At 40.2% G+C, this 24,689-nt stretch overlaps 2 protein-coding genes across 2 annotated transcripts in view; one reads left to right on the top strand and one right to left on the bottom strand.

The window, feature by feature from the left end:
• Birc2 (baculoviral IAP repeat containing 2) overlaps positions 1-10,384 on the top strand; it is a 28,158-nt gene extending 17,774 nt beyond the window's left edge. The window contains exons 4-9 of the mRNA XM_004661908.2: positions 991-1,069; positions 3,247-3,295; positions 5,775-6,017; positions 9,061-9,315; positions 9,565-9,606; positions 9,709-10,384. Coding sequence (XP_004661965.2) covers positions 991-1,069; positions 3,247-3,295; positions 5,775-6,017; positions 9,061-9,315; positions 9,565-9,606; positions 9,709-9,902 — 862 coding nt within the window. The 3' untranslated portion in view covers positions 9,903-10,384. The remainder of the gene's footprint in view (positions 1-990; positions 1,070-3,246; positions 3,296-5,774; positions 6,018-9,060; positions 9,316-9,564; positions 9,607-9,708) is intronic.
• A 10,136-nt stretch (positions 10,385-20,520) lies between these two features.
• Tmem123 (transmembrane protein 123) overlaps positions 20,521-24,689 on the bottom strand; it is a 39,820-nt gene continuing 35,651 nt past the window's right edge. The window contains exons 4-5 of the mRNA XM_045146298.1: positions 24,492-24,639; positions 20,521-22,960 (exon numbers count right to left, since the gene is read on the bottom strand). Of these exons, the coding sequence (XP_045002233.1) occupies positions 22,936-22,960; positions 24,492-24,639 (173 nt within the window). The 3' untranslated portion in view covers positions 20,521-22,935. The remainder of the gene's footprint in view (positions 22,961-24,491; positions 24,640-24,689) is intronic.

Below are 24,689 nucleotides of genomic sequence, written 5' to 3'. Positions count from 1 at the left end.
TAGGCTGGTTGGAGAAAAGTATAGAACAAACCTAAAATCCACCTGAGCAATACAGAAACACAAAACTATCATGGAATATATTTATGTACACAAGAATTCAGATGAGCAGAAAAGAGTCAACTAAAAGATAAAAGAAATGACAAATGTTAACTCTAACATGCAAACAATTTATGTATATTTTTGTTTATTTATTTTATTTGAGAGTGACAGAGAAAGAGGCAGAGAGAGAGAGAGAGAGAGAGAGAAAGAGAGAGAATGGGCACGCCAGAGCCTCCAGCCACTGCAAACGAACTCAAGATGCTTGCGACCCCTTGTGCATCTGGCTAACGTGGGTCCTGGGGAATTGAGCCTCGAACCCGGGTTCTTAGGCTTCACAGGCAAGCGCTTAACCACTAAGCCATCTCTCCAGCCCACATGCTAACAATTTAAAACGGCAAAGTATGCTAAGTGTACATCAGATCTAAAACTTCAGTATTTCTTGGAGGGATGGGTTTTGAATTCTTTCCCTTCTTGTGATGTTTCCTTTAGCAACTAGCATGGGACGTCCAGTTAGCACTTTCTAGTTCAAACCTATATAACCAGATTTGGGGTACGTATTGCTCTAGTGGATATCAGCCAAGTACTGTGTGTGTGTGTGTGTGTGTGTGTGTGTGTGTGTGATGTATACATGTGTGTCCAGATATGTGTACCTGATATATGCATATGCAGAGGCCAGAGGAGAATGTTAGTGTCCTCCTCTTATTGCTTATCATATATTTACTTTTGAGATGCTGTTTCCTTTCAACCCAGACCTGCTGTCTGTCAGTGAGCTATAGCAGTTCTCTGGCCTCTGCCTACCATGTACTGGAGTTACAGACATGCATGGACAATTTTTTTTTTTTTTTTAATGTGGTTCTGAGGAATGGAACTTGGCAGTTGGTGTCCTGAGAGGCCCTCATGCTTAAGGTGCTTTTTGGAACAAGTTTTATGACTATTTTTCTTATGTTTTAGGTGTGAGTTCTTGATACGCATGAAAGGGCAGGAATTTGTTGATGAAATTCAAGCTAGATATCCTCATCTTCTTGAACAGGTAAATAGGTTTTAAAATTAACAGTATTGAATTATGCTACATAATAACTATAGAAATAGTTTTAGAAGTGTTATTTGTCAGCTTTGTTTTGTTTTGTTTTGTTTTTGTTTTTGCTTTTTGAGGTAGGGTTTCACTCTAGCCCAGGATGACCTTGAATTCACTATGTAGTCTCAGGGTAGCCACAGACTCACAGCAATCCTCCTACCTCTGCCCCCTGAGTGCTGGGATTAAAGGTGTACACCACCACACTTGGCTAAATCTGCTTTCTTATTCTAGTTACATATTTTTTTTATAACTCTATTAAAGATATTCCCTGATTTTCTCTCTCTCTCAGCTCAGAGAGAGATAGAGAGGAGACAGATAGAGAATGGGTGCACCAGGGCCTCTAGCCACAGCAATCGAACTCCACACGCATGTGCCCCCTTGTGCATATGGCTTATGTGGGTACAGGGGAATCAAACCTGGGTCCTTTGGCTTCACAGGCAAGCACCTTAACCACTAATCCATCTTTCCATCCCACCCCCTGATTATTCTGTTACTAACCTGTTGTTCAGGGTTCTTTTAAAAGGTTATGTTTTTGAGGTAAGGCCTTGCTTTAGCCCAGGCTTACCAAGAATTCACTGTGAACTCAGGCTGGCCATGAACTCACAGTGATCCTCCTACTTTTGCCTCCCAAATGCTGGGATCAAAGGTGTGTACCCCATGCTCAGCAGTTTGCTTTAATTTTTAAATAGGATCTCACTCTGTAGATGAGGCTATCCTGAGCTCACTATATAGACCCAGGCTTAACCTTGAACTCATGACTATCCACCTGCCTCAACCTCCCCAGTGCTAAGATTATAGGTGTGACCTCATCACTGAAGCAGACCAAAAATGAACCCAACATGGCTCAGGGAAATTTTATGGAAGAGGGGCTGGAAAGAATGTCAGAGCCACATGTTGGGTCATGATATGCAGAGACATTTATCGTACCAATAACTGTGGGCTAACTCCACAATGCACGACCCATATACCTCAACAAGGAAGGGCCAATGGGGAGGGGTAGGTCACGGATGAGCCTAATAATGGTACCAAACTGCCTGTACTTGCAGAATAGAAAACTAATTAAAAAAAAAAAGATTATAGGTGTGAGCCATCATAACTGCCTATGTTTTTTTTTTAAAAAAATTTTTTTTTATTGGAGAGAGAAAGGGGAGAGAGAGAGACAGACAGACAGAATGGGTGTGTCAGGGCCTCCAGCCACTGCAAACAAACTCCATATGCATGTGACACCTTATGCAACTGACTTAATGTGGGTCCTGGGGAGTTGAACCTGGGTCCTTCAGCTTTGCAGGCAAGTGCCTTAACTGCTAAACCATCCCTTCAGCCCCTGGCTATGCTTTTTATTTTCACTTTGTTTTTGTTTAAAATCATACATCTTGTCACTATATACATTTGTGTTGGGGCCAGAGAAGGCTCTTTTAATATTTTCTAGAAAAACAAACAAAATATAACTTGTAAGTTGTTCAGACTGTTTGATAACTATGCAATTGAATATTCCTTTCCAAATGGAACTAGGAACCATTATGATAGCTTCATGTTCTACTGGAATGGAAGATATGCTTGAATTCTAATTTAGAAGTAGATGATGTTTAAGGGTAACAAAGCAAAGCATATGTATGTATATTCTACCCATTTTGGAGCTTTTAAACTGGCCCTCTTATAATCCAGGTTGCCCTTGAACTCCTGATTCTCCTACCTCAGTCTCTTCACTACTAGGATTATAGACATGTGCCACCATGTCCAGTGTAAAGTGAAATATTTAAGATACTCAGTTTTCAAAAGGGTATGCACATTTATTTATTGTTGCTGCCAGTCATGGTGGCTCACAACTATAATCCTAGCACTTGTGAGGCCGAGGCAGGAGGATTGCTGCAAGTTTGAGGACAGCTCAGCTAGAGTGATACACTGTCAGGCCCTTCCCCCAAGTTTTGTTCTTCAGCCTGTTTTTTTTTTTTTGAGACAGAGTCTCAGTCTGAACCAGGCTGACCAGGAACTCTGTAGCCTAGACTGGCTTCAGACGTATAGCAATCCTACTTCAATATCCCAAGCACTAGGATTAAAGGCATGAGCCACCACACTTGGCCCTTTAGCTTATTGAGATTTCTGATTTTACCTATTAACTTCTCATTTTACAGTTGTTGTCAACTTCAGATACTCCTGGAGAAGAAAATGCTGATCCTCCAAGTATGTATGAAAGCATTTCAGATATAGAATGAGAACATTTATAAGAATGAAATGTGTGTACCCATTTACGCTGTTAGCTAAGGTCAGAAAGTTGGTATCCTACCCAAGTCCTCTGTTCTTTAGTTGGTGTATTTATTCTCTGAGAAGTCTTTAATTACACCTTTACAACATACCCCAATTCTCACTACTATTCACTAACAACCTACTCCATGCTGAAATTGTCTTCTGTCATAATATACCAATAGTGCTATGAATTCAGTTTGCCTTGTCAGTTTTTGTTTTGGAGCAAGTGATATTATATATTTATGTACTTACTCTATAACAATTTCCAGCAGATGGCAGTAAAGTACCTTAGGAAAGTTCTTGAAAATGAACATGTATAATTCACAAAAAGACAGTGCAGAAAATTCTTCCCTGACCACACTATGAAAAATGGCCTCCTGCTTCCTATTATCTTTATAATATTTTTTCTTGATAATTTTTCTCTATATCCAAAATCACATTACTTCTGCTTTCATATGTTTTTAAGTTTTTATGTATTTGTTTGGGAGGGAGAGAAAGAGAGAGAATATGTACATGAAACACACCAGGACTTCCTGCTGCTGCCAAAGAACTCCAGATTCATTCATCACTTAACGTATCAGATTTTAACACGGGTACTGGGGAATTGAACCCCAGGCTGTCATTACATCTTTCATTATATCTTTGGACATAGTTTGTGTGAATTGGTCTTATATACTTCTTATTTTTATGCTTTTATCCACCTGACTAGTCCTTACTTATTATTCAAGTGTAAAAGTCTAGTCCCCCAATGTTAGTGGGTGGATCCTGCCAATCCAGGGCCTCATGCTTGCTAGGCACATGTGCTACCATTGGGCCATGTCTACATGTTAGATGTCATCTCTTTCTTTGGGAGAAGTTGGGAGTGGGTACATGCATGCATGCTGAGGGTGGAATCCAGGGCCTCAAGCATGCCAGTCAAGCTTTCTACCCAGGTCACATTCCATCCTACTATTTATTTGTTTATTTTACTGTGCTGTGAATCAAATCCATGTCCTTTTAATGGTAGATAAGCATTCTACTTCTGGACTATATAGCATAGCCCATGTTCCTAATTAGTTTTGGAGGGGTGGGTTTGTTTGAGTGCATGTATGTAAATGTTAGGGATGGAACCCAGGACTTTGTTCGTTCCAGCCCTAAGTTAGTCTCTCTCTCTGTTTTTTTTTTTTTTTGTTGTTGTTGTTTGTTTTTTTTTTCTTCAAGGTATGATCAATATAGTCAACTCTAGCTCAGGTTGACCTGGAATTCATTATGTAATCTGAGGGTGACCTTGAACTCATGGTGATCCCCTTACATCTGCCTCCCAAGTGCTGGGATTAAAGGTGTGCACCACCATGCCCAGCTCTAAGTTAGTCTTTTATTGAAACATTTCAGTTTCATCTGTTTGGAGGTATTTCTCACTTCTGTGTTTGTGTGGCTACTATAATCAGGTTCATATTGCTGATGGGAAAACACCCTACCAAGAGCAGCTTGTGGGGGAAAAGAGGGCTTATTTTGGCTTATAGACTTGAGAGGAAGCTTTATCATGGCAGGGGGAAATGATGGCATGAGCAGAGGCAGATATCACCTCCTGGCCAACATCAGGTAGACAAGAGGAACAGGAGAGTGTGCCAAACACTGGCAAGAGAAAGCTGGTTATAACGTCCCATAAGCCCACCCCCAACAATACATTGCCTCCAGGAGGTTTCAATTTCCAAAGCACCATCAGTTAACTTAGCATTCAGAACACCTAAGTTTATGGGGGATACCTGAATTAAACCACCACAGTGGCATACAGGTTAAAAAAAAATGTATATCAGAATCATTTGGGGGTAATTATTTTTTCTAGGTGGGGTTTTGCGATAGTCTAGGCTGACCTGGATTCACTATGTTGTCTTAGGGTGCCCTTGAACTCACAGTGATTCTCCTACCTCTACCTCCTGAATACTGAATTAAAAGCATGCACCACCATGCCCCGCCTGGGGGTTTATTTTTAATGGTGCAGATTCCTGATTCTTTTATTTTTATTTATTTGACCGGGGGGGGGGGGGGCGGGGGTGGTGGATGGGCGTGACAGGGCCTCTAGCCACTGCAAACGAACTCCAAATGCGTGTGTCTCCTTGTGTATCTGGCTAACGTGGGTCCCGGGGAGTTGGATCTGGTTCTTTTGGCTTTGCAGGCAAATGCCTTAACTGCTAAGCCATCCTCTAGCCTGGGTCTTTTATTAAATAGGTCTAGTATGTATATAGTCTAGGAAGCATAGTATATAACTATATTTCCATTTAATCACTATTAAGTCCATATTTTATTGGAGTTACAAATAATTGATGCATATAGTATATTTCCTGTAGTATATGAGACCAAAGGCTATGTTCTAGTCATTATTCTCCATAGTTTTATATTTTTGGAATTTAATGTTAGTAAATGTTTTTTCAAATAGTTGTTCATCCTGGCCCTGGAGACAGTTCTTCAGAGGATGCAGTCATGATGAACACACCTGTTGTTCAAGCTGCCTTGGAAATGGGCTTTACTAGAAGCCTGGTAAAGCAGACCGTTCAACGTCAAATCCTGACGACTGGAGAGAACTTTAAAACAGTTAATGATATTGTGTCAGCACTTCTTAATGCTGAAGATGAAAGAAGAGAAGAAGAGAAGGAAAGACAAGCTGAAGAAATGGCATCAGGTATTTGGAACCTCAGTTACAACATTATTTCTCAATGAAGCCTATAGGACAGCATATGTTACAGGACAGCATCCTTGTCTCAGGCCCTCCACCTGCTGGTAACCCCACCACCACTCAGTCATTCATTGCTAAACTCTGGTGTCTTTTTGCCCTTTCCAGTTGACCTTAGCTGAGAAACATTGATTCTAGCATTTTTCTGAAGCCTGTAATGGCTTCAAATTCAGTATGTAGCTGGGGCTGGACTTGAAATCTTGATCTTTCTGCCTCTGTGTTCTACTTGCTGGGATTACAGGCTTGTGCCAGTATGCCTCATTTTGCCATAAGCTTTTGAGCTATGTTGCATTTTTGTCCTTCATATATAACTAACTTGTTTTTAAAAAGCAAGATTTAAGAACTAATGCAAAACTGTGTGTGGTACATGTTTGTAACCCTCACATTCAGCAAGTTAAGGCAAGATAATCCTGAATTCAAGAACATCCTAGGCTACACAGTAGCTACACTACTTTAAAGTGATGCAGATCTTACTTCTGAATTCTTTTAAAAAAGTTTCTGGCAAAGAGATTAGTCAGCACTTGAAGCACTTGGCTGCAAAGCCTAAGGATCCAGGTTTGATTCCCCTGTACCCATATAAAGCCAGATGCACAAAGTGGCGTAAGCATCTGGAGTTGATTTGCAGTGGCTAGCAGCCCTAGCACACCCATTCTCTATGTCTCTCTCTGCATGCAAATGGATAAGTATTTAAATAAAAAAAAAGTTCCTTCACATTTTTTTTTTTTTTGAGAAAGGGTCTCACTGTACCAGATTGACCTTGAACTCACTGTAGTCTAGTCTGGCTTCGAACTCACAGCAGTCCTAATGCAGCTTCCTAAGTGCTGGATTTATAGATACAAACCACCACACTGGTTAAAAAGCCTATCTTTTGTTAATTTTTTTATTGACAGCTTCCATAATTATAGGTAATAAACCAACCCCCCTCCCCACTTTCCCCTTCACAACTCCACTCTCCATCATATCCCCTCCCACTAATGCTGAAAGACCTAGGGTTGTTCCTGGTGTTATATTTATTTTTCATTCTTTTGGCTTTTTGAGGAGGGCCTCACTCTAGCTCAGGCTGACCTGGAATTCACTATGTAGTCTCATGGTGGCCTCAAACTCACTGTGATCCTCCTACCTCTGCCTCCCAAGTACTGGGATTAAAGGCATGTGCCACCATATCTGGCTCATCCTCTAAGATTTTGATTAACCTTCCCCCCCACCATTCCTTTACTCAGTCTCTTCCCCTGACCTCACTTAGGCCTTTCCACCCCCAGTAATCTGTTCATCTACTTAAATATATACAATACCATCCCCACAAGTCCTCCCCTCTTCTTCCTCCTTTATAGCTCCTTTCTTGCTTACTGGCCTCTGCTAACAAGTTTTATTACAATTCACATTCAAGTCTAAACATTTGTAGCTAGGATCCACACATCAGAGAGAACATGCAGCACTTGGCTTTCTGGGCCTGTGTTACTCATTTAGTATAATCCTTTCCAGATCCATCCATTTCCCTGCAAATTTCATAATTTTGCTTTTCTTTACTGCTGAATAGAACTCCATTGTATGTTTGTACACTTCTTCATTATCCATTTATCAGTTCAGGAAGGAACACCTAGGCTGGTTCCATTTCCTAGCTATTGTGAATAGAGTGGCAGTAAACATGAGTGTTCAAGTATCTCTAAGGTAGTCAGGAGAGTCTTTAGGATATATGCCTAGGAGTGGTGTAGCTGGGTCATACAGTAAATCTATATTTAGCTATCTCAGGAACCTCCACACTGATTTCCACAATGGTAGTATGAGTTTACATTCCCAACAGTGTAGAAAGGTTCCTCTCCGTCCACATCCTCACTAGCGTTTATTGTCATTAGTTTTCCTGATGGTAGCCATTCTGACAGGAGTGAGATGGAATCTCAGAGTAGTTTCAATTTGCATTTCCCTGATGGCTGAAGATGTAGAACTTTTTTTTTTAGATGTTTATTTTCCATCTGCATTTCTTCCTCCTCCTCATTTTTTTTTTCGAGGTATGGTCTCATTGTAGCCCAGGCTGACGTGAAATTCACTATGTAGTCTCAGGGTGGCTTTGAACTCATGGCGACTCTTCTACCTCTGCATCCTGAGTGTTGGGATTAAAGGCATGCACCATCATCACACCTGGCTGTCTTTCTTCTTTTGAGAACTCTATCCATAACCCATTTTTTTAATTTTTATTTTTTAAAACCTATTTGTTTTTATTTATTTATTTGAGAGTAACACAGAGAGAAAGAGAGAATGGGCACACCAGGGCCTCCAGCCATTGCAAACAAACTCCAGATGCATGTGCCACCTTGTGCATCTGGCTTACATGGGTTCTGGGGAGTCGAGCCTCTAACCGGGGTCCTTAGGCTTCACAGGCAAGCGCTTAACCACTAAGCCATCTCTTCAGCCCCATAACCCATGTTTTAATTGGGTTGTTTGAATTCTCATTATTTAGTTTGGTTCTTTGTATATCCTGGATATTAATCCTCTCAGATATATAACTGGCAAACATTTTCTCCCATTCAAACATAAATATTTATTTTTTCATTAACAACTTCCACAATTATAGACAATTAACCATAGTAATTTCCTCCCCCCCCTTCCCCTTTACAACTCCATTTTTTTTTTTTTTTGGTTTTTCGAGGTTGGGTGTCACTCTGGTCCAGGCTGACCTGGAATTAACTATGTAGTCTCAGGGTGGCCTCAAACTCATGGCGATCCTCCTACCTCTGCCTCCCGAGTGCTGGGATTAAAGGCATGCGCCACCACGCCCGGCTTTTAAGACAGAGACTTTATATGAACTCTGTAAAATTCTAAGGTTTCTAATCATCTTGAAAATTTCCAAATGGTAGACCTTGAACCATAAATCAGTTTTCTTCCTTTTAAAAGCTATATTTAATGTCTACATTGCAGGTAGGTTATGGTTTGTGACTATGTGAATGTAGTTGGTGGAGTATGAAATTTGATGGATCTTTTCTTGTTTTAAATGAAGGTGACTTGTCATTAATTCGGAAGAATAGAATGGCTCTCTTCCAACAATTGACATGTGTCCTTCCTATCTTGGATAATCTTTTAAAAGCCAATGTAATTAATAAACAGGAGCATGATATTATCAAACAAAAAACACAGATTCCTTTACAAGCAAGAGAACTGATTGATACCATATTAGTTAAAGGAAATTTTGCTGCCAACATCTTCAAAAACTGTCTAAAGGAAATCGACTCCACATTGTATGAAAACTTATTTGGTGAGTTGATTTTTTTTTTTTACATCTGTTGAACATGAAAAATAAGTGTAGTTTATAAACTATGCATTTTACTTGTTCCAAGAATAGTCATATCTTTTATTGTCTAGGGAGTGTGCCTTAATGTAATAGTTCCTGATAATACACAGGTAAAGTCTATATCATTCAGTAGGTTGTAGGTGAAGACAGTTAGCAGGTAAAGCAGTTTTGTATTTGATGGAGTGATGCTTTTTATGTGCTTGCTTTCTTTAGTGGAAAAGAATATGAAGTATATTCCAACAGAAGATGTTTCAGGTAAAGCAGAACTAGGACAGAGCCAAATTACATTATTCTGTTATTTTTTTAGTCAGAGATAAGTGGAAATTGAATTTCATTAAAGTTTCTTTGTGTTTTTAGGTCTGTCCTTGGAAGAACAATTGAGGAGATTGCAAGAAGAAAGAACTTGTAAAGTGTGTATGGACAAAGAAGTTTCTGTTGTATTTATTCCTTGTGGTCATTTGGTAGTGTGCCAGGAATGTGCCCCTTCTCTAAGGAAGTGCCCTATTTGCAGAGGTATAATCAAAGGGACTGTTCGTACATTTCTCTCATAAAAAAAATGGAAAATAGGCTGTGTATTAGCCTATTCTGAGAGTCTTTACAAAATTGGTTACTATTGGAAGCCATCTGAAACAAGGAAGGAGTTAACTGGCTCTTCACCTTGTGTATTTACTTTCTGCTCTGCTTGGAGCTAAGAAGCTGGCTTCATTCAAGACAGTATATATATTTAATTGTTAGCAGTTTAGTTTTCTGGGAGTGCTTATATTTGCCAAGGTAAATCAGTGTGTATGTGTGAGAGGAGCCAGTGTCTGCTTGTTAGGGGCTGTGTCAGGAGGTCCTGGACTTGGTATTCTTTATGAGAATTGAGCACTCAAGAATGTGTACTTTAGAAGAACTGGAAACCAGTTACGGTGCCACGTTTACTTTTGGTGCTTTTCCTTTTTGTAAAATAAGGATTTTTTTTTTCTTTTGTTGGTAAATAAAATTTCTCCTAACTTGTGAGAAACATCTTAATAAAGTCCTATTAAAAAGCTTCCATCATCATAGTGTGTTCTCTACCCAATTTAAAAAATAACCTTCATTGCACTCAATTGATAATAAAATAGAAATTGGATTCATGAAATAAATTATTAAAAATGTTTTGTTTTTACTTATTCTACATATGTATTCTATACATACATACATACATACATACATATACATACACACACACACACACACACATATATATATGATGTTTGTGTCTGTTTGTTTGTGTGATGCCCCCACAGTAACTCATTGTAGCACTGTCTAACACTAGATGGGCTGTCTGGGTACTGGCTTTCTTCCGGATTCCAGCTTCAGCAGTAGTGTCTTACCTTTTACTTCAGGTGTATAATCAAGTGCTTTGACAAAAGCCTGTCTTGTTTGGGGGACCTTGTAGGTCTCTCTGATCAACAGCTCAATATTGGTAGCTCCTATTACTGATACTGCAAATTATAGTTCAAAGTCCTTTAAGGTTAAGCTTCATCCCACACTCTCCAGAGCCCTTCTTTTTGGATGCTCCCCCATACTCCTATTGAGAGTGTCTACCTTTAAGGAAGAAGGTTCCTATGGTTCCAGTTCATTTTGGGTTTAGTTTTGTGTTTACTTCTCCCCATCCTCTTCCCCTCTCCCCCAATCCTTCCATCCTATTGTCTGGGCTCAGGTTGTCTATCTGGTATGTCAGCAATTCAAGATGAACCTCAGGTGAGTGAGAACATGTGCCATTTGTCTTTCTGCTTGTGTTCACTGAATATAATCTGTTCTAAGTCTATCCATTTTCCTACAAATTTCATTGTATCATTTTTTTCTTAATGCCGAGTAGCATTCCATTGTGTATATGTACCACAACTTTGTTGTCCATTCATCCAATCATAGGCTCCTGGGTTTATTCTGGTTCTTACCTATTATGAATTCAGCAGCTATGAACGTGGTTGAGCAAATATAAATATCTCTGTAGAGAAATATGGATATTTAGGGTAAATAGCCAGTAAAGAAATAACTGGGTCTGCTGATAGTTCCATATTCCTCTTTTCAGGAATCTCCACATTAATTTCCATGGTGGCTGTACAAGTTTGCATTCCCACTAACAGTGAGTGAGGGTTCCTCTTTCCCCATATCCTCACCAACATTTGTTGTCATTTGATTTTTAATGATTTCCATCTCATAGCTCTTCTAATTTGTAGTTCCCTGATGGTTAGGGATGTTGAACATTTTCTTAAGTGTGTATTAGCCATTTGTATTTCTACCTCTGAGAACTCCCTAATCAGTTCTCTACCCCATATTTAGAGTCGATTAATGACCTATTGTTTTTGAGTTCCTTGCAGATTGTAGATATTAGGCCTCTGTCAGTGGTATAGCTGGTGGAAATTTTCTCCCATTCTGTGGGCAATCTATTGGCTGTGCTTATGGTATGTTTATCTGTACAAAAGGTTTTTGGTTTCATGATATCCCATCAGTTAAGAGATTAATTGTTCAGGAAGTCATTCCCCACTCCTATATCATGGAGAGGTCCTCCTGTTTATTCTTCTAGAAGTTGTAGAGTTTCAGGTCTTATATATTGAGTTCTTTAATCCATTTGGAGTTTGTTTTTTTTTTTTTTGATTTTTTTTAACTTAATTTATTAGTTTTCTTTTCAGCAAATATAGGCAGTTTGGTACCATTGTTTAGGCTCATCCATGATCTACCCCCTCCCATTGGGCCCTCCTTGTTGATGTAAATGGGTCGTGCATTGTGGAGTTAGCCCACAGTTATTGGTATGATAAATGTCTCTGCATATCATGACCCAACATGTGACTCTGACATTGTTTTCGCCCCCTCTTCCACAAAATTTCCCTGAGCCATGTTGGGTTCAGAAACTAGACCCACTCATCTCATGATACATAAAAATCCTAGGATCAGAAAATCAAGACCAATGGAGTTGATTTTTATGTATCGTGAGATGAGTGTGCCTAGTTTCATTTTTCTACATGTGGCTATGCAATTTGTCCAGCACCATTTGTTGAAAATGCTATCTTTTCCCCAGTCTACATTATTTGCACTTTTGTCAAAGATCAAGTAGCCGTAGCTACTTGGCCTAAGGTCTGAGTCTTCAGTTCTGTTCCATTGGTTGATATTTCTGTTTCTATGCCAGTACCATGCTGTTCTTGTTACTATGGCTTTGTAATACAGCTTTAGATCGGGTATGGTGATACCTCCAGAGGTGTTTGTTTTGCTGATACGTTTGAATATCTGAGGCCTGCTGCCATTCCATACAAATTTTTTATTTTTTATTTATTTTTTTTAAATTTATTTATTTGAGAGCGACAGAGAGAAAGACAGACAGAGGGAGAGAGAGAGAATGGGCGCGCCAGGGCTTCCAGCCTCTGCAAACGAACTCCAGACGCGTGCGCCCCCTTGTGCATCTGGCTAACGTGGGACCTGGGGAACCGAGCCTTGAACCAGGGTCCTTAGGCTTCACAGGCAAGTGCTTAACCGCTAAGCCATTTCTCCAGCCCTCCATACAAATTTTGAGATCACTTTTTCTATCTCTGTGAAGAATAATGCTGGAACTTTTATTGGTATAACATTAAATCTGTATATTGCTTATGGTAGAAGTGCCATTTTCACAATATTATTTCTACCTATCTTAGAGCACAGGAGGTCTTTCCATCTTCTCAAGTCTTCCTCAAATTCTTTCTTGAGTGTTTTTATGTTTTCATTGTGTAGGTGTTTTACATGCTTTGTTAGTATTATTCCAAGGTATTTAATTTTTTTGTTACTATTGAAAATGGGATAACCTCGCTGATTTCTTTCTCTGTATATTTGTCCTTTGCATATAGAAAGGCTTCTGAATTTTGTCTGTTGATTTTTGTATTCTACTTTACTGCAGGATTTAATCACCTTTAGAAGTTTTGAGATGGAGACTTTCATGCCACTTATGTATAGGATCATGCAAAGAGAGCCAATTTGATTTATTCCTTTCCAGTTTATAATCCCTTTTATTCCTTTCTCCTTTCTCATTACTTGGGCTAGTACTTCTAGTACTATGTTGGCCAAGGGTTTATCAATCTTGTTAATTTTTTCAAAGAACCAGCTCATCATTTTATTTATCTTCTTACTTGTTTTCTTAGCTTCTAGTTCATTAATTTTTGCTCTGATCTTTATTATTTCTTTGTGTCTGGAACTCTCAGGGTTGGATTCTTCTTTTTCTAATGTCTTTAGGTGGATGGTTAGGTTATTGATTTGGGATCTGTCTTTGTTATGAGGGCATTTAGCACTATAAATTCTCTCCTTAGGACTGCATCCATTGTGTCCCATCAATTTTTTTTTCAAGGTAGGGTTTCACTGTAGTCCAGGCTTCTCTGGTTTTCTTCAATTAAGTTAAGCCTAGTGAAAAAGCTGAATGCTCTAAGAGCTATTGTTCTCAATTTCATTTATGCTGTTTTTTGTTTGGTTTTTCAAGGTAGGGTCTCACTCTGGCCCAGGCTGACCTGGAATTCACTATGTAGTTTGAGGGTGCCCTTGAACTCACAGTGATTCTCCTACCTCTGCCTCCTGAGTACTGCATCAAAGGCATTGCCATGGCAATGTTTGGCACACTCTCCTGTTGCTATTGCTATAACCTTATGTTGGCCAGTTGGTGATGTCCAACCTCTGCTCATGACATTGTTTTCCTCTGCCATCATGGTGCTTCCCCCCGAGTCTGTAAGCCAAAATAACCCTTTTCCCCCACAAGCTGCTTTTGGTCAAGTGATTTCTGCCAGCAATGTAAACCTGACTGCAACAGTAAAGAGTGGGGTTGCTGCTAGACACCTGTTTGTGTGGCTTTAGCATTTTTGGAGCTATTTTCAAGAGGAATGTGGAAGGATTTCAAACTCAGTCTAAGAGATGCCTTGCAGTACTGTAAATACAGCTTGATGGGCTATTCTGGTCAGAGTTAAAAGACCTGAATGTAGTAAGAACTATGGACTGTGAGGTTTGTCTTGTGAGGGTGAGAAAGCTATGCCTGGACTGGACTAGAAGCAATTTGTGTGAGAGGCTTGCTGTTATGCCCGTGTCCTGAGAACCTGTGCAGGGTTGCTTTGCGTAGAAATGGACTGATGTGTACAGAGGAATATGGCACAGAAAGAAATCGTTAGGTCAGAACTGCTGCCTGTTCAGCTTCAATGGTGTGAGAGATTATAGCCATTGAGATTGGGCCAGCTGACCTGCATTGGGACAACAGAAAAAAATAGTTTTTTGAAGGGCCTGAATGCTCCAGGAGTGTCCTGTTCTTCAAAGTCTGCTTTATTCGCCCCCCTGGATTAACAAATTGGCACCCTACCTGGTATTATGGAGTATAAGAAATGCAGAAAGAGAGGGTTATTGAGTTTGCAACACGTTCTTGTATTTTGGAAATGGCCATGGGCAGTGTGAAGCAGGTTTGCTGGATGCCTGCATGGAGACCCTATGTAGTTGTGAGGATGGACTGTGTGTTGCAGTGGAGACCCAGTAGAGATGCTGGGACCACAAGATGGCTGCTAAGGAAAGCTGCCGGCCCTGATGAAGTTATCCAGGACTGTGAGTAGCCTAGCTGGAGGGGTGGAATTGGAACTCCAGAGACTTGTCACTGTCTAGAGTTACTGGTCTTGGACTTACAATGTTTGATGTTTGCCCTTGTTTTAAATCTTGTATTGGTTGAATATTTCTTTGCTATGCACAGTGTCATCTTTTGCAGTGTGAATGTTTATTCTGTGCTATTATGGGTTTTGGGGGGATATTTTATTATTATTATTATGGCTCAGTTACAAAACCTTGGATTAGGGCTGGAGAGATGGCTTAGTGGTTAAATGCTTGCCTGTGAAGCCTAAGAACCCTGGGTTTGAGGCTCGATTCCCCAGGACCCACATAAGCCAGATGGACTAGGTGGCACAACCATCTGGAGTTCATTTCCAGTGGCTGGAGGACCTAGCATGCCTATTCTCTCTCCCTCTCTCTACCTTTCTGTCTCTTGTCTGTCACTCTCAAATAAATAAAAATAAACCAAAAATAAAAAAATAAAAAAAAAACCTTGGATTATGGGGATGTTTGAACACTATTAGAATTGATAAAAACTCTGGGGACTTTAAAAGTTGGATGAATGCATTATATTTTGTATCATGTATGGTTATCAGTTTATGGGAGTCAGGGCAGAATATGGTGGTTTGATTCAGGTGTCTGCCATAAACTTAGGTGTTCGGAATGCTAGGTTCCCAGCTGATGAAGACTTGAGAATTAATGCCTCCTGGAAGCAGTGTATTGTTGGGGATTGGCTTATGTGTATTACAGCCGGTTTCCCCATGCCAGTGTTTGGTATACTCTCCTGTCGCTGGTGTCCACCTTAAGTTGGCCAGGGGGTGATGTCCACCCTCTGCTCATGCCATTGTTTCCCCCTGCCATCATGAGCTTCCCCTTGAGTCTGTAAGCCAAAATAAACCTTTTTTTCCCCACAAGCTACTCTTGGTCAGGTGACTTCTGCCATCAGTGTAAACCTGACTGCAACACAGCAGTAAAAGACTTTACTGAGGAGGAAGTATTTTCCTTGTAGGATCTTCAGTTTGTTCTGTTTCCCTTCCCCCTTTCCCACTTCCTTCCCTCCTTTTTCTTTAGTCTCTCTCATTTTTTGGCAGAAAGAGACAGAGACAGACACAGACACAGAGAGACAGAGAATGGGTGTGCCAAGGCCTCTAGCCACTGAAAACGAACTCCAGATGCATGCACCCCCTTGTACATCTGGCTTATGTGGGTACTGGGGAATTGAACCTGGGTCCTTTATCTTTGCAGCAAGCGCTTACCTGCCAAGCCATCCCTCCAGCCCTGTTCTGTTTTAAATGTGAACCGATTGCAGTAGTATGGGGTTATAACCACAAATGTTCAGATTGTGTAGATTTCAAGTACATGAAAGGTACCTGGGGAACTGGGAGCTCAGGCCTACTCACTCTACTTGTGCAAACTCTTCAGTACAGGGGGACCAGAGATTGGGGAATCAGGAACCACTAATCTTAGGAGCTAGGGGTAAGAGGCCAGCTCCTACACTGGCCAGTGCACTCTCTGGCTCAGTATAACAGATTTGGGGACCCAGGGACCAGTCAATCCGGAAGGTGGAGCAAAAGGCCTCCTTCAGCAGCATGTATGCAAGGGCAGGTTGCCTAAAGCCAGCAGCAGAGGTACCAGGACCAGGGAACCTGGGAAGTGGGGAAGGAACCAGGAACCCTGGCCTACTCCACCGTGTGCGCACACCCTCCAGAGCCGGGGATCCGGGAGTTCTGTCATTTTCTTTCTTGCTTTTTTTTTGTTTTGTTTTTTCGAGGTAGGGTTTCACTCTTGCTCAGGCTCACCTGGAATTCACTATGTAGTCTCAAGGTGGCCTCAAACTCATGGTGTTTCTCCTACCCCTGCCTCCCGCGTGCTGGGATTAAAGGTGTGCGCCACCACACCCAGCTGCTGTCATTTTCTTTAGATACCTACGTGAATTGGAATTGATGGGTCATGTGGTACCCTTATTTTTAATTTTCAAGCTACTCTTGGTCAGGTGACTTCCTACTGTTTTTCATTAGAGTTGCACTGATTTACATTCCCAGGAAGTGTGCAGAGCTTCTCTTTTCTCCATAACCATGCTGATTGTTCATTCTTTTTTTTTTTTTTTTTTTAGATTTTTATTTATTTATTTGAGAGTGACAGACACAGAAAGACAGAGGGAGAAAGAGAGAATGGGTGCGCCAGGGCTTCCAGCCTCTGCAAACGAACTCCAGACGCGTGCGCCCCCTTGTGCATCTGGCTAACGTGGGACCTGGGGAACCGAGCCTCGAACTGGGGTCCTTAGGCTTCACAGGCAAGCGCTTAACTGCTAAGCCATCTCTCCAGCCCTGATTGTTCATTCTTTGATGCTAACCACTCTAACTGGTGTGAGGCAATCTCTCACTATGTTTCTAATTTGCATTTTTCTGATGACTACTTATGTGCAGCAGATTGGTTGTATTGGCTATTAGTACGCTTGCTTTCTTCTTTCTTTTTTTTTTTTTTTGGTTTTCCAAATTGCTATCAGCTGGGAATCAAGCATTCAAGACACATAAGTTTATGGGGACACCTAATTCAATGTCAACACTTGCAATCTGCCTTTGGGTTTGTGTATTCTATGTCCCTTGAATGTAACAACACAAAGCAAACCTGAAGGGAAAAGGCAGATTGGTGCACCATGATGTTCTCCATGGTGCTTGTGGGCCTCACTGTCCAGTGGGTAAGAGGGCTTGGGGGACACCAGGCACTGCTGTTCCCCCTCCCACTCTACCGCCTTCAGTTTGGGTCAGATATTTTAGCATCTTCTCTCCATTCAACATCACAGAGACGGCTACACATTTACTAATAGTGAGGACAATGTGAGAATCAGCAACTGTAGATGTGGAAGACACTTTGATAGTTGTGCAAAATGGTACTAGAAGAGCCTTATTTGTACAGAGAATCTCCACAGGAACCCAGATTCTATTGATTTCACATCAGAAAACCTATGAGGAAAGAAGCAATTGAAAACTAACCTGAAAGGCATTGTGATGGGTACTGCTGTTGGACTGATTGGTTCATAATCACCTAGGCGACACACCCCTGGATGTGCCTGTAAAGCTGTTTTTAGAGAAGTGTAACAGGGAAGACCCACCCTGAAAGTGGGTGGCATTATCCCGTGGACTGGGGTATTGCATGAAATGAAAACAGGAAGAGGAAGTGAACTGAGCACCAGCATTTGTTACCTTCCTTCAGGTGCAATGCGCCCAGCTGACCAATGTTTCCCTGCTACATTTTCCCCACCATGATGGACGCTACCTTAAACTCTGAAATAAACCTTTCCTTCCTTAAATTGCTTTTGACAGGTATTTGGTCATAGTGACAAGAAAAATAAAGCATATCAAGGGATGGAATTATTGTAGTGATAAACCCTGTTTGGATTCTAGGCCTTTGGAACTGGCTTCCAGGAAGAACATGGATGAGCCCAGAGCCATGGGTTAAAATAATCCTTGAATGCCTTAAGTAGAGCTTAACAGGAGTTAGGAAGACCAAAATGCAGAGAGAAAATGTGGATGGTGAAGGCCTACCTTAAGTTGTCAGAGTGTAACAAGGACTCTCCTGGGAACTGGGCTTGAGGCTAATTCTGGAAAAGAATCTGGCTTCATTCTTTCTGTCCATGTCTCAGAAACTTAATTGAGGCCGAATTCAAAAGTAGTAATTTAGGGGCTGGGAAGATGGCTCAGTACATAGGCACTTGCCTGCAAAAAGCTTTCTGGCCTGAATTCCATTCTCCACCCATAAAGACCCTGATGTATCCATAAGTACACAAACACACAAATTTTAAAGTATTAAACGAAGTTGCTTGGAAGGGGAAATTTCAAGATAGCGTCATGTATAAAAATGGTGAAAAATGTGTTCTTTGATAAGTAGTGTGTTTAAAGATGCAGACAAAAGCCGGGCATGGTGGCGCACGCCTTTAATCCTAGCACTCAGGAGGCAGAGGTAGGAGGATTGCTGTGAGTTTGAGGCCACCCTGAGACTCCATAGTGAATTCCAGGTCAGTCTGGGCTAGAGCAAGACCCTGCCTCGAAAAAAACAAAGGAAAGAAAAGCAGACAAAGCTGGTGTGGGCAAAGTGGCTACAAATTGTCTAGGAGATTGCCAGGAGAGAGAAACCTCATGCTCTTCACAGGGACGGTAGGAAAGGTGCCCACAGGTAAGATTTGAAGGTTCCAGCTAGTGAAAGCAGAGCCTGAGCTGAAAATGCTGCTGATGGGGTTTCCATCTCCAGCTGCCATTCAGAACTTAGAAGCACAATCCTCGTGGGGTTGGTTTGCAGGCAGGCAAAGTGCAGTATCATGGAGACTTGCACCAAGGTTCCAGAAAGTTTCTGAAGCCAGGCAATGTGGGGCAAGGTTTCCCTGCATGGAGAGCACAGCATGGAGCTGTGAAGGTGAAGCCTAAATTGCAATGGTGACCCTGGGATGCTGGGAGACCCCAGGACTGTGGGACTTATGCTGGAGAAAGCTGCAAGCATGGCATGGGCTGGCCCATGGGAAGAACTTTGTGTACTCCTGTAGCAGAACTGGAGGCTCACGCTGAGATGATTCTGTTGTGAGGCCACATGCTAGACCTGGGGCTGGAGCTTTGGTCTTGTTGGGGTTTCAGGCTTGCTTTGGTCTTTATTTTCTTGTTATCCTCCCTTTCCTTCCTTTAAGTATAGGAGTGCTTATTCTGTGACACTGTGTATTGGAATTTGCAACTTTTTGATTTTAAGGAGGTTCACTTTGAGAATACCAAGCATGTGCCTTGAGTCTCGGATGACAGTCTTTGGACTTTTGTGTTATATCAGAACCGATGTTTATAGATAAACTAAATGGATTTTGCTCTATGAAATGGTCATGCGCCTTTGAGGAATGAAGGTGGAATGCTATGGCTAAAAGTAATGTGTCTGGGTGTCAAGTTACTAAGGGTTCATCTTCACTGTCAATTGTCTGGTTTGGGAGTTACCTCAGATACATACTTTTAAGTTATCAGTCGGTATTTCCAGAGAGGCTGAGCATCAGCATTCATTGCTTTGCATCCTGACTATGGACAAATGAATAAACTTTTTTGTAGTTCTGCCTCTTGTCTTGCCCCACCATGATGAATTTTTACCGTTGCAAATAGTGAGTCAGTACCAGCAGGCTTTGCTAAGCAGAGCTTTTTTTTTTTTTTTTTTTTTGAGGTAGGGTCTCACTCTGGTCCAGGCTGACCTGGAATTAACTCTGTAGTCTCAGGGTGGCCCTGAACTCATGGCGATCCTCCTACCTCTGCCTCCCGAGTGCTGGGATTAAAGGCGTGCGCCACCACGCCCGGCTTAAAGCAGAGCTTTTAACAGCTGTCTTCCCAGCCCCCAAACTTCCCTCTTTCAGAGGTGGAATGTTGAGGGTTAGGTATAAATGCACCAATAGCTTGAGTAAATGGATACTATGAAGTTCTGACATTGAAGGACACTGGAGAAACTGAGCCAGCGAAGGTCTTACCTCTATGACAGAGCTACCCAAGGTCTGGCTTCAGTGTGTCCAATAAGCCTTTATTTTACATTCAACTGTTGATACGTACTTTAAAAATAAAATGTGAACTGCGTACCTACATTAGAAAAACACAAAACTTTAAAGAGAACAAATTTTATTCTAAAAATAGAACTCAGTAACAATGAAATACCAAAATCTAGTCATTGTAATAGAAAAAAAAGTAACAGGACTTTGTTTTTTTTCCTGAAGATACAAAATTATACACAATATACTTTCACTCTCATTTACCTACATTTGAATTATTCTTTTTATGTATTACCCAAAGACATTTTAAAGCCACAGAATGGCTTCTGCCTGATTTTAGACATGCATCTGTACTGTTTTATTTTCAATAAATACATTTTTAAGGAATGCTAGAAAAATTGAACGTATGCTTAAGTAAATGTAATTAGGAAGATAAATGTACAATTAGGAAATGTGTTCCAAAGTAATTGGTTTGTATTACTGTTCTCTTATAATTTTGCAGATTGAAATAAAAACAACAAAACTACATTGAGACTACTGGTATTTGAAGCTAGCAAATCAGAAAAGATATAACTACATTATTTCTACCCTTTTCCCTCCCCACAACAGGGATCTTTACAAGTGGCTTCTATTTTCAAAGTGCTAAACGAATAAGCATTCAAAGCTTGTACTAAAGTCACTAGAATGGAACAGACACAAGTTTAAAGGCCCTCATCCCTGTAATGTCTGTCTTAACTACATTTGGCAAAGAAATGAAAGTAGTGGCTGCACAAGCAGTAGCACACAGCTTAGCCACTGACCCACACTGACCTAGCTCTGTCTCATGAAGACTCTTCCATACCACCTGCAAGCTGTGCTTATCTATCCACCTCATAAAGCCCCTTCCACGCTGCCCACATGTTACACACAACCCACCAGCCCATGTGTCACACTAATCCCGTTTCATATAGATCCTTCCACACCATGTATCACACGCATCTGTGCATGACATTGTTTATTATCAATTGGCCATAATATACATTATGTAGAAATGAGCCTTTTAAATCAAAGCTATTGATAGCTGACATTTTCTGTAAATCCAAAAGCTGGTCATTACATTTTATAACTACTAAATATGAATGCATGTTCATTAGGGCATTTTGGCTCATTTTTGAACTTTCAAAAATTGGTGTATTTACTTTGGCCCATTAAGATAGAAATATCTTACTATTTAATGACTAAATGCCTCTTTTGTTAAAGCCTGACCCTGAGTTTGAGTGCTAGAGTATAAATCATAAAACTAAAAACATTCCAGAATATACTGGCTAATGTGGGAGTTTCTCTAAATTGTGCTTTTTCTTATACATAGTGCATCTGAAAGTTAATCAGTGGGGCAGGGTAGCGATCTAGGGGAATACCCAAATAATTTTCTGTCTAAAATAATTTATTTCAAAATACAATAATTTCTTAGTATAAAAATGTCATTTCCCCAGACTTCTAAGTTGACAGTGTACAAAAAGGCAGCATTTTCATCCTGCAGGTTTAGTGGCCTGTGGAGAATATCATAGTCCCTGGTTTAATGAATACAGCATTAATCTAGTTTTGAGAACATAAACTTCTAAATATTATTTTGGAAATCATGTAACAGGGCTTAAAAAGTTACATGTTTTTATATTCCATTAAAAATTTCTAAATATGGAAAACAACTCTATATTTCTTAAAAAATACAGTAAATATAAAATTAAAATTGGTAAGTTAATATGAAATAGGACAAACATCCAGTGGTGACAGTGTGTTCACAGTAGCAAATAATCTAACTGCCAGTTCCCCTACATAGTAGTCTTTAACACAGGGGAGTACTGCAGTTTGCCTGAAGTATAGTAGAAAAGTCAACTAACAATGACAGCTTAGAAGCAGCAGACAGCTCTCCCAGAGCTCTGTGGACATCTAATGCAGTGAAGCACAGGTTTCATTCAGGATTTATTCATAGACAGTAGTTTCTGGAATGTATACTCTGCTTCTAGACCAAGTACTAACTACTTTAAAACATAATGTTGATGCTTTCTTAAGCTGTGTTTAAGACCTGGTTTACTCACATGTGTAATTTCTGTTGCGTGATATTAGTAATTAGGATATATCCAGTTCTGAAAATTCCAAGTGTTGTGACAATGTGACAAGCTCCTTAATGTGCACCCAGATAATGTCCAGTTTTTCAGTGATGATGTCTTTAAAATATTGCAACTATGTGACCAACCAGTGCTACCAAAAAAAAAAAAAAAAATCAAGGAGGAAGGAGGGAGAATTTTTCTTAACTGGTCTTGTTTTGTACTTTAATCATTATGTAAATTACCTTTAGCTTTAATTATTCATTTAAACACCCAAACAAAGTCCTTTTTACCTTTAGTAATGATGAGGAAGTTTCATGTACTTATGTAATGTAATGCATTATTCATTTTATGCATGGCTTACTTATACTATTTAAGAAAATATTATTTTAAACTAATAAACCAAAAGGACTGCAGTCTTTCTTCATTTCTTGGTCACTGATTTCTTCAAATAATGGCATCATGTTCATCACTGCAATATATAAGAAGTTGAAATTACTTGTATTCTATCAAAACTACAAATTCTAGTCTTCACAAGCAAAATCACCATCGCTCTGCATAAAACTCTGTACACTTGTTATATATACTGTATGTACTGATTTGGACTGTCAAATGGACATCTAGGCAGATCTCAACTCTGACCTTCACCACTTAGCTACCATAATCCTCTCTAAAATGAAAACCACCAAGTGTCTTGTTATCCTACTGGCAGAGAACCAAAAGGTAAAGTGAAAGCAAGTGTGAATATGAATTCTTCTGTCTTCATAGCCTGGGGCAGGGGGCTGAGACAAGGTCTCACTGTGCAGCCTAGGTCATCCTCAAATTCAAGGGAATCCTCCTACCTCAGCTTTCCAAGTGCTGAGATTACGAGTATGTGCCACTGTTTATAGTAGTCTTTTTCTAATTAAATTGCCAACATAACTTTCTTACTTAACAGACTGTAAATTGTACCCTAATTAAAAAGCTGGATGTGGTGGTGCATGCCTTTTAACACCAAAACTCAGGAGGCTGAGTAGGAGAATCAACGTGAAGTCAAGGTCAGCCAGGACTACAGATTATACACACACACACACACACACACACACACACAACATACATACATTGCACAAAATGGGGGGGGGTGTCTCAAGACTACTGATTTCTATATTGAAGTAAGACTCCTTTAACAGTGAAACTTCTAGAGTCTGTTTCTGTCTGCACAGTCCCTTATACTATGAGGAGTCTGGACTCTGACTTCTTTCATGTACATACAGCATTACCTCATCAGTATATCTGAGGGAAAAGTTAGCCCATAAGGGATAGAATTATGTACTTTGCACTTAGCTTAAGATGAGATAAGAGTACATTTTAGGGGCTAAAGAGACTGCATAGCGGTTAAGGCACTTGCCTACAAAGCCAAAGAACCCAGATTCAATTCCCCAATACGCATGTAAGCCAGATGCACAAGGTAGTGTATGCATCTGGAGTTCATTTGCAGTTGGCTACAGGCACTGGCGCACCCATTCTCTCCCTCCCTCTCTCTCCCTCTCTCTCTCTCTCTCTCTCTCTCTCCTCACTCTGTAAGTCAATAAAGACACTGCTAACAGCAAAACCCTAAGAAGCATCTTAACCTAGCTGTGGGATGACAGTGTTTTTCTTTTTAAAGTACATTGTAATTACCTCACTGTTGAATAACTCAATTACATTACTAAATATTGATTTCAAAATGAATGGCCTATAGTTTACTATAATAAAACCATATGCTTGCATGCCTCCTACATAACTGGTGGATGTTATCAAGCAAACAAATATGTCTTGAATCATAGTGGCTTTAAAAATATTTCAAATTTTAAATTCAATGCTATGAAACATGCACATTTTTCATATCACATAATCACATATCTGTACATAACTTATTTCAGGTATGGGGAAGAAAGCACATAAACCTATTCTTGTGATGAACAACTGGCCTGGCTCCAAGTATTTGTCATAATTTAAAATATGCAAAAGTGTGTAAAACTTACATGCTTCTATACCGAATGCCTCTTCTTGAATAATACACTTTGCATCCAACATAAAGGATAGATAAAACTCCCAGTGTTAGTACAATGCCACCAACAAAGCTGCCTGTGTCAAATTTTGATCCTTTACTTTCCTTAGAGTGAATAGCTGCTGTAACAAGGAGAAAACAAAACTGGAGTTAGCATTTTATTTTTAAATAT

This window comes from Jaculus jaculus, chromosome 3 (genome assembly GCF_020740685.1).
Source record: "Jaculus jaculus isolate mJacJac1 chromosome 3, mJacJac1.mat.Y.cur, whole genome shotgun sequence".
NCBI lineage: Eukaryota > Metazoa > Chordata > Mammalia > Rodentia > Dipodidae > Jaculus > Jaculus jaculus.
Note: the sequence above shows the minus strand (reverse complement) of the source record. Positions and strands in the feature narration are given on the sequence as shown.